The 12,547-nt window shown below is 41.5% G+C and overlaps 1 protein-coding gene across 3 annotated transcripts; it reads left to right on the top strand.

Moving 5' to 3' along the window:
- Positions 1 to 4,178: 4,178 nt before the first annotated feature.
- Positions 4,179 to 12,114, top strand: ZBTB33 (zinc finger and BTB domain containing 33). 3 transcript variants are annotated; one of them, XM_072816625.1, is made up of 3 exons: positions 4,179 to 4,479; positions 6,173 to 6,236; positions 7,137 to 12,114. In XM_072816625.1, exon 3 carries the CDS (start codon positions 7,139 to 7,141, stop codon positions 9,155 to 9,157), a length of 2,019 nt encoding a protein of 672 aa, XP_072672726.1. In that variant the 5' UTR covers positions 4,179 to 4,479; positions 6,173 to 6,236; positions 7,137 to 7,138; the 3' UTR covers positions 9,158 to 12,114. The 3 variants fall into 3 exon arrangements, with proteins under 3 accessions (XP_072672726.1, XP_072672725.1, XP_072672728.1); XM_072816627.1 differs by lacking the exon at positions 4,179 to 4,479 and adding an exon at positions 4,628 to 4,713; XM_072816624.1 differs by lacking the exon at positions 6,173 to 6,236 and having other exon boundaries at positions 4,184 to 4,479.
- The last annotated feature ends 433 nt before the right edge of the window (positions 12,115 to 12,547 follow it).

Raw genomic sequence — 12,547 nt, 5'->3', positions numbered from 1 at the left:
CCAGGGCTACGTGGCGTCCAGCCCATGTGAAAGGGGTGGCGTATCCGTGTAAATAAGCCGCCGCTGCCAGCGGCTCGGAGCGCTCATTCTTCCAGTTCCGTAGGGGGCTCGGCAGGTCTCATTTAGATAGAAAACCGTGTCTTTCTCAGCCTTACACTTGAAATAACCGCAAGGGAAGGATGACGGACCACGGGATACATTTCACAGAATGGCCATATCAACAACACAGCCGATTCTGCTTGTGTTTCAGGTCCTTTCTGTGCTTGTGTGTATGTAGCATATTACATAATATTGGGCGCTTAGTGTGCCTCATGTGTATGCGTGTATATGTATGTTTGCATACTATATGCATAGATATGTGTGTACATGTACACATATATCGAAATGGCTCGAGTCGAGTTACATGTTTTTTTCTGAGCCTATCCTGAATTAAAAGAAAAGTCTAAATGGGGGATGGGAAGAAAAAACACAAAGTATTCAAAGTATTTCTACACAGCTGACAGTGTGTTTATTTTAGTGTTGTCATATTTAGCAAAAAAAAAAAAGAGTAGACCCACCTACATTCGAATTTCAGATAAACAATGAGCAACATTTTAGTATAAGTATGTCCCATATGTATGACAATAATAATGCAGTATTAAATGACTATTTTTTTTGTTAAAGATGAGAAGGCCACTAATGTGCCTCCTCCAAGCTGTTCACTTGCTGTTTGAGAAGCAGGAGGCAGCCCCTGATATCTGGCAGGTAGCAGAGCAGGCATGCCATGTTCTTCTGTTGGACATAAACTCACACAACATTAACCTAAGACAAAGTCACTAGGAGACTGATGAAGTGAGGCAAAACAAAACCAATTTATAATTTTGTCTAATCATAGCTTTTAAGACAGGTCACTGTGTCACTCAGAAAACACCAAAATAGGTGACTGCTATTTTATCAATTATAGCTTTATTCCCACTCTCCTCTGCCCTCCCTATAGATAAGATTTATTGAGATGCCCGATCATAAAATTGCTCCTGCTTTCCGACAGCGTCTGATCTAGAGTGAACTCCCCTCTCCTTAGATGTGGGGCTAAATAGCTCAAATACTTACTACAATAGGTTCTTTTTAACATCCTTTTACTGAAACACCCCACAGTTCCCTATGGTATTTGTTCTCCCTCCCTGTAAAGAATAATAAACCCAACTGTGGGTGTATTCCTGGTGATCTTTGTTTGAAGGGCATTGGCATGTTCCATTGCCTAGAATGTTCTTCCCCAGATATTTGCATAGCTCTTTCCCTTAGTTTATTGTGTTCTTTGCTCATACATCATCTTTTCAGAGAGGTCTTTCCCGACCACACTATTTACAATGGCACCCTCATCGTTCTCTGTTCCTTTACACTGTTTTTCTTCACAGCATTCATTACTATCTGATATTATGCACTTAGATAACATATGCACATATGTTTATCATATGTCTCTCCCATTAAAATCTAAGTTTCATGAAGACTGGGAGTTCATCTTTTTGACTGTACCCACACTGCCTACAACATTGCCAGGCACAGAATAGGTATTAAATGATAGGTATTTAGTGAACATATGAACACATGGATTTTTATTGTGTCAGGATTTTTTTTAAGATTTTGGGTTTTTTAAAAGATTTTATTTATTCATGAGAGACACACAGAGAGAGGCAGAGACATAGGCAGAGGGGGAAGCAGACTCCCTGTGGGGAGCCCAATGCAGGACTCGATCCCAGGATCCCAAGACTATTACCTGAGCCAAAGGCAGACACTCAACCATTGAGCCAGCCAGGTACCCCTGAATGTCATGTTAAAAAAATTTTATCATCATCAATTGAATATATATTAAGCACTCACAAGAATCTTGGCACTTTAACACAGAGGAGGACAGTTGCTGCCCTCAAGGAATTCATTGGTTCAAACAAGTCAAGCAAACACTGACAGTAGGGTTCTAAAACCTAACTGATTCTGGGCATCTGGGTGACTCAAAGAGTCTGCCTTTGGAGTCCTGGGATCAAGTCCCACATGAGGCTGCTGCCCCCAGGGGGCCTGCTCTTCCCTCTGCCTGTCTCTCTGTGTCTCTCATGAATAAATAAATAAAATCATAAAAAAATAAAGCCTAGAAAATAAAAATAAATTTTAAAAATAAATAAAGCCCTTTCAGGAAAAGAAAAAAGGCAAGGCAATTCTCTTGGTGACCCTGGTGCTGGCAATGCTGGCACAAAAGAAATGGTATTGCATCTTCCAGTTTACTAAGAGGTAATCAACAAACCTTTGATATCAAGCATGCAGCTACTGCCACTGTGATCCGTATTTCAAAGATATGTCTCATTTTAGTTTTAGCCAACTAAGCTACTGAAAGGTAAATAGATCCTAAATTTTCAAGCAGTACTTCATCCTGGTTTCTAAAAACATTTTTTTCCTCCTAAATTTTGCACGAGGTTGACTCAGGAAAACGGTCATTAATCTGCTAACTCGTTTGGTTAAATCTGCTAACTCGTTTTAAGTTCTCAGTTCCAGGATAATACTACTATCTGCTTTAGTTTCTTTTATAACAGTGTACTCCTGTCTCCTGTGAAATGTCTTTTATTCTTTAAAGATTTTATATATTTATTCATGAGAGACACACAGAGAGAAAGGCAGAGACACAGGCAGAGAGAGAAGCAGGCTCCATGCAGGGAGCCGGATGTGGGACTGGATCCCAGGACTCCAGGATCACGCCCTGAGCCCAAGGCAGATGCTCAACTGCTGAGCCACCCGGGTTGCTGGAAATGTCTTTATATCAAACAATGAAACTCATAATTTTAAGTCCTAATTGAAAAAACCCCAATAATGCAATAGTTCTCACATTGTTTTCTCACAATACAAAATCTTGCAGAGCCTGAGGAATTTCGTGTGTATTTCTTATTTCCATGTGAAAATACAACCACTGTGGTATTTTTCTATGTGGCTTTACTTTATTGAGGAGAATGTAAAATAGATTAGGAATGGTTCGATGGTGACATTCTTGTCTGATTTCATGTTGAAGGACATTAGATATAGTGATTTTTTCATTCTGGAATATCCTGACGGACATTTTCAGCAAGATTTTTGTAGGAAGGAAGCACAGGGATTCTGGCTGAAAGGTAAACAGATGCAAATTAACGTTTGGGGGAATGGATGCAATATTATCCTATACTTTTTTTTTTTTTAAGAAAATGAAGGTAGTGGATGGCCTTAATTGTTGACGAAAAAAAGCTAATATTTTGGCTCCGTAGTTGGATGCGATAAATAACCCGCCCGAAGGGAGAGATTTTGCTCTCCAAACACACATTCTGTTGCTTCATTTATCATGGTACTCAGGCAGAAGTGTATTAGCAGAGGGTTTTAAAAAATTACCACGGCTCACTCATTTATTCATTCATTAAACAATTATTGAACACCGACTATGTGTCAGATGCTAAAACCCCCTGGGGAGGAAATGTTACGTAAAAAGTAAAAATAATAAATCAACAGTGCAAGTGTTCATTTATTCCTGTTTCAGGATACAGCTCAAATGGGGACATTTAGTTTGCGCTTTCCTTCTCTGTGTTCTACGCCTTGCACAAAAACACTTTGGTCGACATTTGTGTACCCATCTAATGAGCTCTTTGGGAAGGGAGAGACCCTGGTTTACTCTTTTTTGTGTTCCACGGCACCTAGCCGGAGATTTGGTATAGCTCAGACACGTGGTCAGTAAACGCTGGTCGAAGCGAAGGAATGAAGATAGTACCGCATCGCCTAGTATTCAATTAAGAAAACTGTCTAGTGTCCTAGATTTATTTCTTAAAAATAGTTTCTGTAATGTCGTTTAACTTGTCATCGTCTAACTTGAATCATCCAGAGTCGATCAGTTCGACCCGATTATATTTATTCCGGTTATATTTCAAGGTGGCTCATCGTCTAAGATCCGGGCTAATCGGGCAGTTTCAAACTTGCAAAAGTAGTGAAACTCATATGGTCTCGAAAAGTTTTTCCGCCCTAGCAGCTTGCGCCCAATTTCGGTGAAGGCGACTCGCTTCCCTCCCGTCCCCGCCGCCTGCGACGGACCGCATCACCCCATCTTTCCCTTCCCTTTTTCCCACCCTTTCGCCCTCCGGAAAGGGCCGAAAGGCTCCCAGAGCTTCCCAGTCTCTCTCCGCCCCCTGCGGAAGGAGCCGAAGGCAGAGCAGGGCGCCGAAACGGGGGCGGCTAGGAGCTCGGGCCCTTCCGGAAAGACCCGAACTGCGCTCGGAGGAGGAGGGCGCCTTCGACTTCAGCGCTGCGTCCCCGTGCTGTGCCCTCTGTCGGCGGCGCGGGGCAGCTGTAGCAGCGGTGGCGGCAGCCGCGTCGACGTCGACCAAGACTGGAGCGACGTTTAAAGAAGGAGCCGAATCGCCGCGGAGTCTGGCTTCTGGTTGTTGGAGGGCTCCCACCCGTCCGCGCGGCCCGACGAGGAGAAGCGGCGGCGCCGGGAAGCAGGTGAGGACCCGGCCCTGCGCCGGGAGGGGCGAGGGAGCGCGCCCGCTGCCTCCGTCGCTGGGCCGCGCCTGCGTTTGCATTCTCCTCACTTGAACCAGGAAGCGGCGGAGTCGGAGGCTCCGCTCCTCCGGCCCTTCCTTTGTGTGGGCCCGGGAGCGAAGGAGGGGACGAGCCCGGAGGGCCGCGCCGCGGTCCCCTCCGCCGTCAGGGGCCGAGGGGCAGCCGGTGCCCCGGGTAGGCCCGGCGCGTGGGGAGCCCACCGCGGGGACCCACTTGGCTTTTTCCTAGCCCTCCGCCTGCCTTTTTGTGCCTCCTTTTCTCCTCGTAGCCCCTACTTTGATTTAGAGCTTTTCTGCCCGGCCCATCCTCCCCTCCCGTCCCCTTCCCAGGGCACAACAATGCCGCCTGCTTGGCCTCATCCCCTCCCAGCACCCCACCCTCCCGTTCGCCACCTTCTACTTTCCCCGGCTTGCCCGAGGACCCCCGCCCTCGCCGTGTCGTTCGTACCTCCATCTGGATTTGCAGGAAGCTGCCTTTTCTCGTGAATTGGGGTGAAAAAAAAAAGCCCTCGGCTGCAGCCGGCTGGGTGCAAATGGGGAAGAGGGGGTGGAGTAAGGAAGATGGGGTTCAGCTGCCGCAGGGAGCCGCGTGTCGGTTCGCTTCGGTCGCGGATGGCGTTTCTCTTTTCCACCTTCACCTGCCCTCAGTCAAGGGTTTGTCTCACAGGGATGCGGAATGGCTTTTCCGTAGGCAGGGCGCAGGTCTCGGGGGTGGGTGCAGAGCGCTTCGTGGCGTTCCTGGGCCCACCCTGACGGGGAGACGCGGGAGGAATCTCAACAAAATGAAACCAATTCCCAGTGTCACCTGGACGCGTCCGTTTTATTGCATTACCCCGTTCCGAGAGTCCATTTGCAAACGACAAAAATTGCATTAAAAAAAAAAAAACCTATCTACCTACTTAAAAGCGACTTCTGTCGAAATCCCCGTATTTCGGAAGCCCTGGTTGCTGGCTCGCCGTCCAAAGGTCACCCTTTCTGATGAATGCCTTGGTGGTAACCTGGAATTCCTTGGTACTGTTAAACGAGCAACGCCTTCTAACGGATGTTTCAAATCGTCATTTCTAGACTTTTTGCCTACTTTTTTGTTTTTAAGCTGCAGTTTTGAAAATTTCGAAGATGCTTGAGACGCCCCACCTTCCACGTGTATATAACTTAAGCACTGTGACGACAGTGCCACTATTTTGGTAACTTTAAAGGGAAAGAATGTTGGCAATTAAAGTGTTTCTCTACTTAAAGTACTTATCAGCTAGTTGTTCATATATATGTAAAAAAATATAAAAATTAGATATATAAAAATTAAGTATATATTTAATATATGTATATATTTTCAACAACTCAGCGGCCTTGTTACTGGGAATATATTCTGTGACTTCCAAAAATAGAATGTTCTGGGGGTGGTACACTGCATTGCTCTTTACTGACATCCCCATCCCTTTTTCTAGAGTAATTGTCTGTTCTCTTCCAATAAGTTTATGTTTTCATTTTCACTAACACATCTGGTATAAAAAAGTTCTGCTACCAGTGCACATAATTCTTTACTTAATTCTTTACCAACAAATTGAAATGTTTCGTGTTTTCGTGCAAATAAGCATTAAGAAATGGTGACCTTTCCTTTGTCTTATTTTTTTTCACAGTACCATCTGTTGACTTCGCTTGGCACTCTAACATTTCACCTCTGGAGATTGTAAGAGTAGAGAGGTGAGGGGAAGGGGCAAGGAGATGATGAAAGGGGAGAGGGTAAAAAAGGTGTTTCAGAGTTTATCTAGATGAGGCACCCCAATTTAAATAAGAAAGAAAACTGACAGTCTAAAGGTAATAATTGGCAGCGTTTATAAACACTAATTCAGTCATTGGCTGCAGGGAGTAGCTTTTGAATGTATTTTTAAAGATGTTCTTTTTTTTAAGATTTATTTATTTATGATAGACATAGAGAATGAGAGAGGCAGAGACACAGGAGAAGGGAGAAGCAGGCTTCACGCCGGGAGCCAGATGCGGGACTCGATCCCGGGACTCCAGGATCGCGCCCTGGGCCAAAGGCAGGCACCAAACTGCTGAGCCACCCAGGGATCCCCTGAATGTATTTTTAAAGACCAGATAAAATTTAGGAAGAGTATAGGATAGATATTGCACACAGCAAGCTTTTCTGAACTGAAATCATTCATTTACAGGTGAAATAACTTCTGTGTGTTCATGATGAAGAGTTTTCTTAAAGTTTTAAGACCGTTAAAACTGAACTCTCAAGTCTTCTTGAGGACAGAACCCAAAAGTGGAACTAAGAAAATTAATTCTAATCTTAAAAAAACTGCTCAGTGGTGACGCATGTATCTGAGATTCAGAGGAAGAGATTACCGTTCAAATCTGTAGATCAATTAAAAACTCGCTTGTCTCTTCTCAGGGGGAAGTCATGAGATTTGATGCATGGTCCAAAAACCAGCCTGTATGAACAATTGACATACAAGCCAAAAAGTTATGCCAAACTTCAGTTAAAACTTGAATACACTATTTAATGTTGCTGCAGCTTACATTCTGAATGATAGAGTACTTCTTGGTTTTCTTTTTTCTAATCTTCTACTCCTTCCTCCTCCCTTTCTCTTACAGGCATGGAGAGTAGAAAACTGATTTCTGCTACAGACATTCAGTACTCTGGCAGTCTACTGAACTCCTTGAATGAGCAACGTGGCCATGGACTCTTCTGTGATGTTACCGTTATCGTGGAAGACCGAAAATTCCGGGCCCACAGGAATATTCTTTCAGCTTCTAGTACTTACTTCCATCAGCTCTTCTCAGTTGCCGGGCAAGTTGTTGAACTGAGCTTTATAAGAGCAGAGATCTTTGCTGAAATTCTCAATTATATCTATAGTTCTAAAATTGTTCGTGTTAGATCAGATTTACTTGATGAGTTGATTAAATCGGGGCAGCTGTTAGGGGTTAAATTTATAGCAGAGCTTGGTGTCCCATTGTCACAGGTTAAAAGCATCTCAGGTACATCTCAGGACGGTAATGCAGAAACCTTACCTCCTGGTTCTAGTGACAAGAACCTTGAAATACAAAAATCAAAAGATGAAGCCCAAGATAACGGGGCCACTATAATGCCTATTATAACAGAGTCTTTTTCCTTATCTGCTGAAGATTACGAGACAAAAAAGATTATTGTTACCGATTCAGATGATGATGACGATGACGTCATTTTCTGCTCTGAAATTCTGCCTGCAAAGGATACTTTGCCGAGTACCAATGCAGTGGCTCAGGTCCAGCCTAGCCCGGGTTCCGTTGCCATTTCAGATGTTGCACCTTGTACTAGTAATAACTCTCCCCCTTTGCCAAATCTCACACCTACTCAGAAACTTCCTACTTCTGTGAATCAGGCAACTCTGAGCCAGACGCAAGGAAGTGAAAAATTGCTGGTATCTTCAGCCCCGACACATCTGACTCCCAACATTATTTTGCTAAATCAGACACCACTTACTACACCACCAAATGTTACTTCCTCACTTCCAAATCATATGTCTCCTTCAATCAATTTGCTTGTGCAGAATCAGCAGACACCAAACAGTGCTGTTTTAACGGGAAACAAGGCCAATGAAGAGGAGGAGGAGGAAATTATAGATGATGATGATGACACTATTAGCTCCAGTCCAGATTCGGCGGTCAGTAATACATCTTTGGTCCCCCAGGCCGATATCCCCCAAAATGCCACTTTTGATGGATCGTTGGTACAGAAGATGCAGATTCCTACACTTCTGCAAGAACCACTTTCCAATTCTCTAAAAATTTCAGATATAATTACTAGAAACACTAATGATGCAGGCTTAGGATCAAAACATCTAATGGAGGGTCAGAAGATCATTACTTTAGATACAGCTACTGAGATTGAAGGCTTGTCGACGGGTTGCAAGGTTTATGCAAATATCGGTGAAGATACTTATGACATAGTGATCCCTGTCAAGGATGACCCTGACGAAGGGGAGGCCAGACTTGAGAATGAGATACCAAAAACATCTAGTGGTGAGCCTGCAAACAAGCGTATGAAAGTAAAACATGACGATCACTATGAGTTAATAGTAGATGGGAGGGTCTATTATATCTGTATTGTGTGCAAAAGGTCATATGTCTGTCTGACAAGCTTGCGGAGACATTTTAACATACATTCTTGGGAGAAGAAGTATCCTTGCCGTTACTGTGAGAAGGTATTTCCTCTTGCAGAATATCGCACAAAACATGAAATTCATCACACAGGGGAGCGAAGGTACCAGTGTTTGGCCTGTGGCAAATCTTTCATCAACTATCAGTTTATGTCTTCACACATAAAATCAGTTCATAGTCAAGATCCTTCTGGAGACTCAAAGCTTTACCGTTTACATCCATGCAGGTCTTTACAGATTAGACAATATGCATATCTTTCTGATAGGTCAGGCGCTATGCCTGTAATGAAGGATGATGCTATTGGGTATAAGGTTGATGCTGGAAAAGAACCTGCAGTAGGGACCACATCTACTCCTCAGAACAAGCCAATGACCTGGGAAGATATTTTTATTCAGCAGGAAAATGATTCAATTTTTAAACAGAATGTAACAGATGGCAGTACTGAGTTTGAATTTATAATACCAGAATCTTATTGAACTTTGAAATCTCAGAAAGTTTGGTTTGCGTTCAGGGGCAGGGGTTTCAAAAGACCTGTAAAACAAGGTGAAAATGAGTTCCTTTGATCTGCTGTGTCATCTGAAGGCAGTCTAGTTGGATTATTTGTTGATAATTTTTAGAAGAAAATTATTCTGAAAGTTTTGAGTAGAGATTGAAAAGTCCCCCTCCCCCCACGAGTATCTGTTTATATAGTTAGCTTTCAGCTCGTTTTAAAGAGGCAAAGAGAAAAGAAGCTTGGAGAGATAGTTTCCTGAATAGAATTTGAAGCAGTCTGAATGTTCTTTGAAAATAACTGGAGTTATTAGCATACCCTAGTTTATAACTTTCCCCTTCCATGTTAGCACTTTACTGCTAAATTCTCAATTATCTTAATATTGAGACTATAAATGTGTGTTGTGTTTTGGATGTGGCATAAAAAGTAAACAAGAACTTCTAAAGTTGTTCTGGAAAATTTCAGAATAAGTCTCTGCTTGATTGTGTATTCTGCTAGTCCAAATGGATAGCAACCTCCTGCCTCCCTCCTGCCATGAAAATGGCCGTGCAGACAAGTGTCTCATCTGAAGAAAGAGTTTTGGCTAATTAGAGTTAAGTTTTGCTTTTATTGCCATCGTCTGGAAAAGACATTGGTGGCTGGACTACTGTATATATACCTTTGCAGTGTGGTCTCTGTGGGCAAACATGTTAATAGAAAACAAATCTCTGTATTGCAGACAGGAGGAGAGGAAAAGTTCTGTTGTGTTTGTTTTGAATTCTGTGTTCTTACGATAGAGAGTGGAAGTGAATGGAGAGTTCCTTTTTTGTTTGTATGGTTAAAAATATTCCCTTGAGAAATTTCAAAGTTTGAATCTGAAAGCCACCAAATAAATCTTTCATTATGTATAAATCTTTATAAATGATAGATTCCATAAATGAGACTCCTACATATTTTAGGTGGGAGGCTACTGGTATATATTTTTAAATGTTCATATTACTTAGAATTTCTAATAGGAAAAGTTTTCATTTGAAATAGTTGAATCCGTGATCTAGTATTTTCCTTTCACAAGACGTTTTATGTTTTTACCCCTTCTAAAGTAAGTTCCATTCCATCTGCAAAGTGCTGCAATATTATAGCAATCAGAAACTATATATGGAAATATTATATAGGCTTGTCGATTCCTGTTTATCTTGAGAACAATAAGTGTACCTTTCTTCCTTTTAAAAGGACACCTATTTAAACACTTCGAAAATAAAGTCAAAACTCCTTCAAGTGCTAATACTAAAAGGAAGCAGGTTGGAACAAATATATAGCCTAGCCTTTATAACAGGATTAATGTGTTGAACTTCTGTAAATTACTTTTTGCAAAGGAAAAAAAATTAATAGATACTGAAAAAGATTGTTGTGCATAGTTGCTAGTCCTTTGTAACCTTGCTTAAATATTTCTTAATTCAACATGTTTTCTTTCTCTGTGTATTTTTAAGAATAGTCTATTTCTTGACTTTGAACTTAAAGCTTTAATCACATTTTCTCATGTATACATCATTCTTCTGACGGTAAGCTAGATTTGAAGATAACGGTTTCAGTGTTTCAGTTGGTAGGTGAGGTTATCAGGCCTCAGTATTTGCAATAATATGAGAAGGAGGAAAAATATCCCAATCTTCGGCTTACCGAGGGCTAGAATGATGTGCATCTGTCTGTTTTCTGTTCTGTGAGTCTGGACATTCAAACCATTTTGTGAACTAATCCTTGGAAAAGTTTAAGTTACCTTATAACTTAAGACTCTGATCTCTGGAATCACAATATCTGTTTCCTTTCTGGGTAGATAGTAACAACATTACTCTTTGACTATAAGGTGCACTCAAATATTTTCAGTGGAAATTTATTCGAGTTTCATTAATGCTGTCTCACCAGTTAGACATAAGGACTTCTGCAAGTGTGGGTGATACTGATGGCCAGCAGAGCTTCCAGACCTTTCAAACTTAATTGCTAGGGAAATTAGTTGATCATAATAAAACCTGAGAGTTTCTACCAGGCTATTTTGACAAACCAGGAATTGAGTCTGTAATAGAAAACTCTCCATTCTGAATAATATGGATGTAATTATTTGCTGCTGCTGTGCAAATTCTGAGTATAAAACTTAAACTCTGTGCCCAATGAAGATATCTTCTAGAGTTTTTTGGGAGAAGGAAAACTGGAATATTAACTTGTATTTTTGCCAGAAGACTCTTCCTTGCATGTATGTCAGGGTCTTCAGTTTTTTCAGAAGTTTCTATATCCAAAGTTCAGAATTCTTGTGAACTACTCCTTTGGGGCTGAAACCATTCACTCCCACTGTTTATTGGGTTGGAAATCTGTAGCAAGATTCTGTTTAAAACTTACCGTGGTGTTTTCCTATTTCATACTTAGCTTTCTAGCTATTAAATTCCTTCTTTTTTTCTTTCAAGTTGGCTGCAAATTTGCTCCTGTGCTAAATTACCTGTAAACCTTCTGGATTGGAACTGTTTGAAATAGCAATTTGTTGAAAGAGATGACAGAAAGTGAAAATGCTAAACTAGGCAAAGATCTTAAAATGCCATAGCAATCTTGCAAAATTTACTTTAAAATATATCTTAAATGATCATTATCTCGGTAGTACTGATCCCCCACATGCAACTACTATGAGGAATCCGTGTTGTCTCTTTTCCATTGTACCAAAAAGATAAATGGTTAAAAATGGTCAAGGTATTTTGTATTGTCAAGGCATGCGTATTCTGAAGGATCCAATGTGAATTCAATAGCACTGGCTTCCTCGCCTCTGTCAATCATACGAAACCTTGTTCATTTCCACCCAATACTGTAATGTTCATACTTGTACAATCTTTCCTGTCATATGACTTTAAGTTCTACTTTTCATTAACCATTTACCTGGTATTAGTTCGTAGAGCTTCTTATGGCAAAAATAAAATGTTATAATTCTGATTTTCGAGTGTATTTTTTATAAGATTATCTTTCAGAAATTATACCTGGAGCACCTGGCTGGCTCAGTTGGTAGAGCATGCCGGTGAGTTTAGGCCCCACATTGGCCATAGAGCTTACTTTAAAAAAAAAAAAAGAAATTACACAGACTTCACTATTGTGTTGTTTTTCAGTTTTTGTGGTAGGAGACTGGGGCTATTTCTGATGACAAGAAAATGAAATTTCCTACTAGTTTTGTAGGAGTGCTAATGATACTCCATCTTTGGCTCTCCATCTTGTTCATGTCTGTGCAATGACCTCCCTTGGGGCTACATGTTCCAGGCTGCTTGGAGGTTAACATATACCCTGACCGGACACAAGGAGGCTTGTTTTGATCTTTCCTAAAGTTGTTTAAACAACTATACTAGAGTTAACAATTTCTTCCCCTCCCCTCTGG

The sequence above is a fragment of the Canis lupus genome, chromosome X (assembly GCF_048164855.1).
Source record: "Canis lupus baileyi chromosome X, mCanLup2.hap1, whole genome shotgun sequence".
Lineage (NCBI taxonomy): Eukaryota > Metazoa > Chordata > Mammalia > Carnivora > Canidae > Canis > Canis lupus.
Note: the sequence above shows the minus strand (reverse complement) of the source record. Positions and strands in the feature narration are given on the sequence as shown.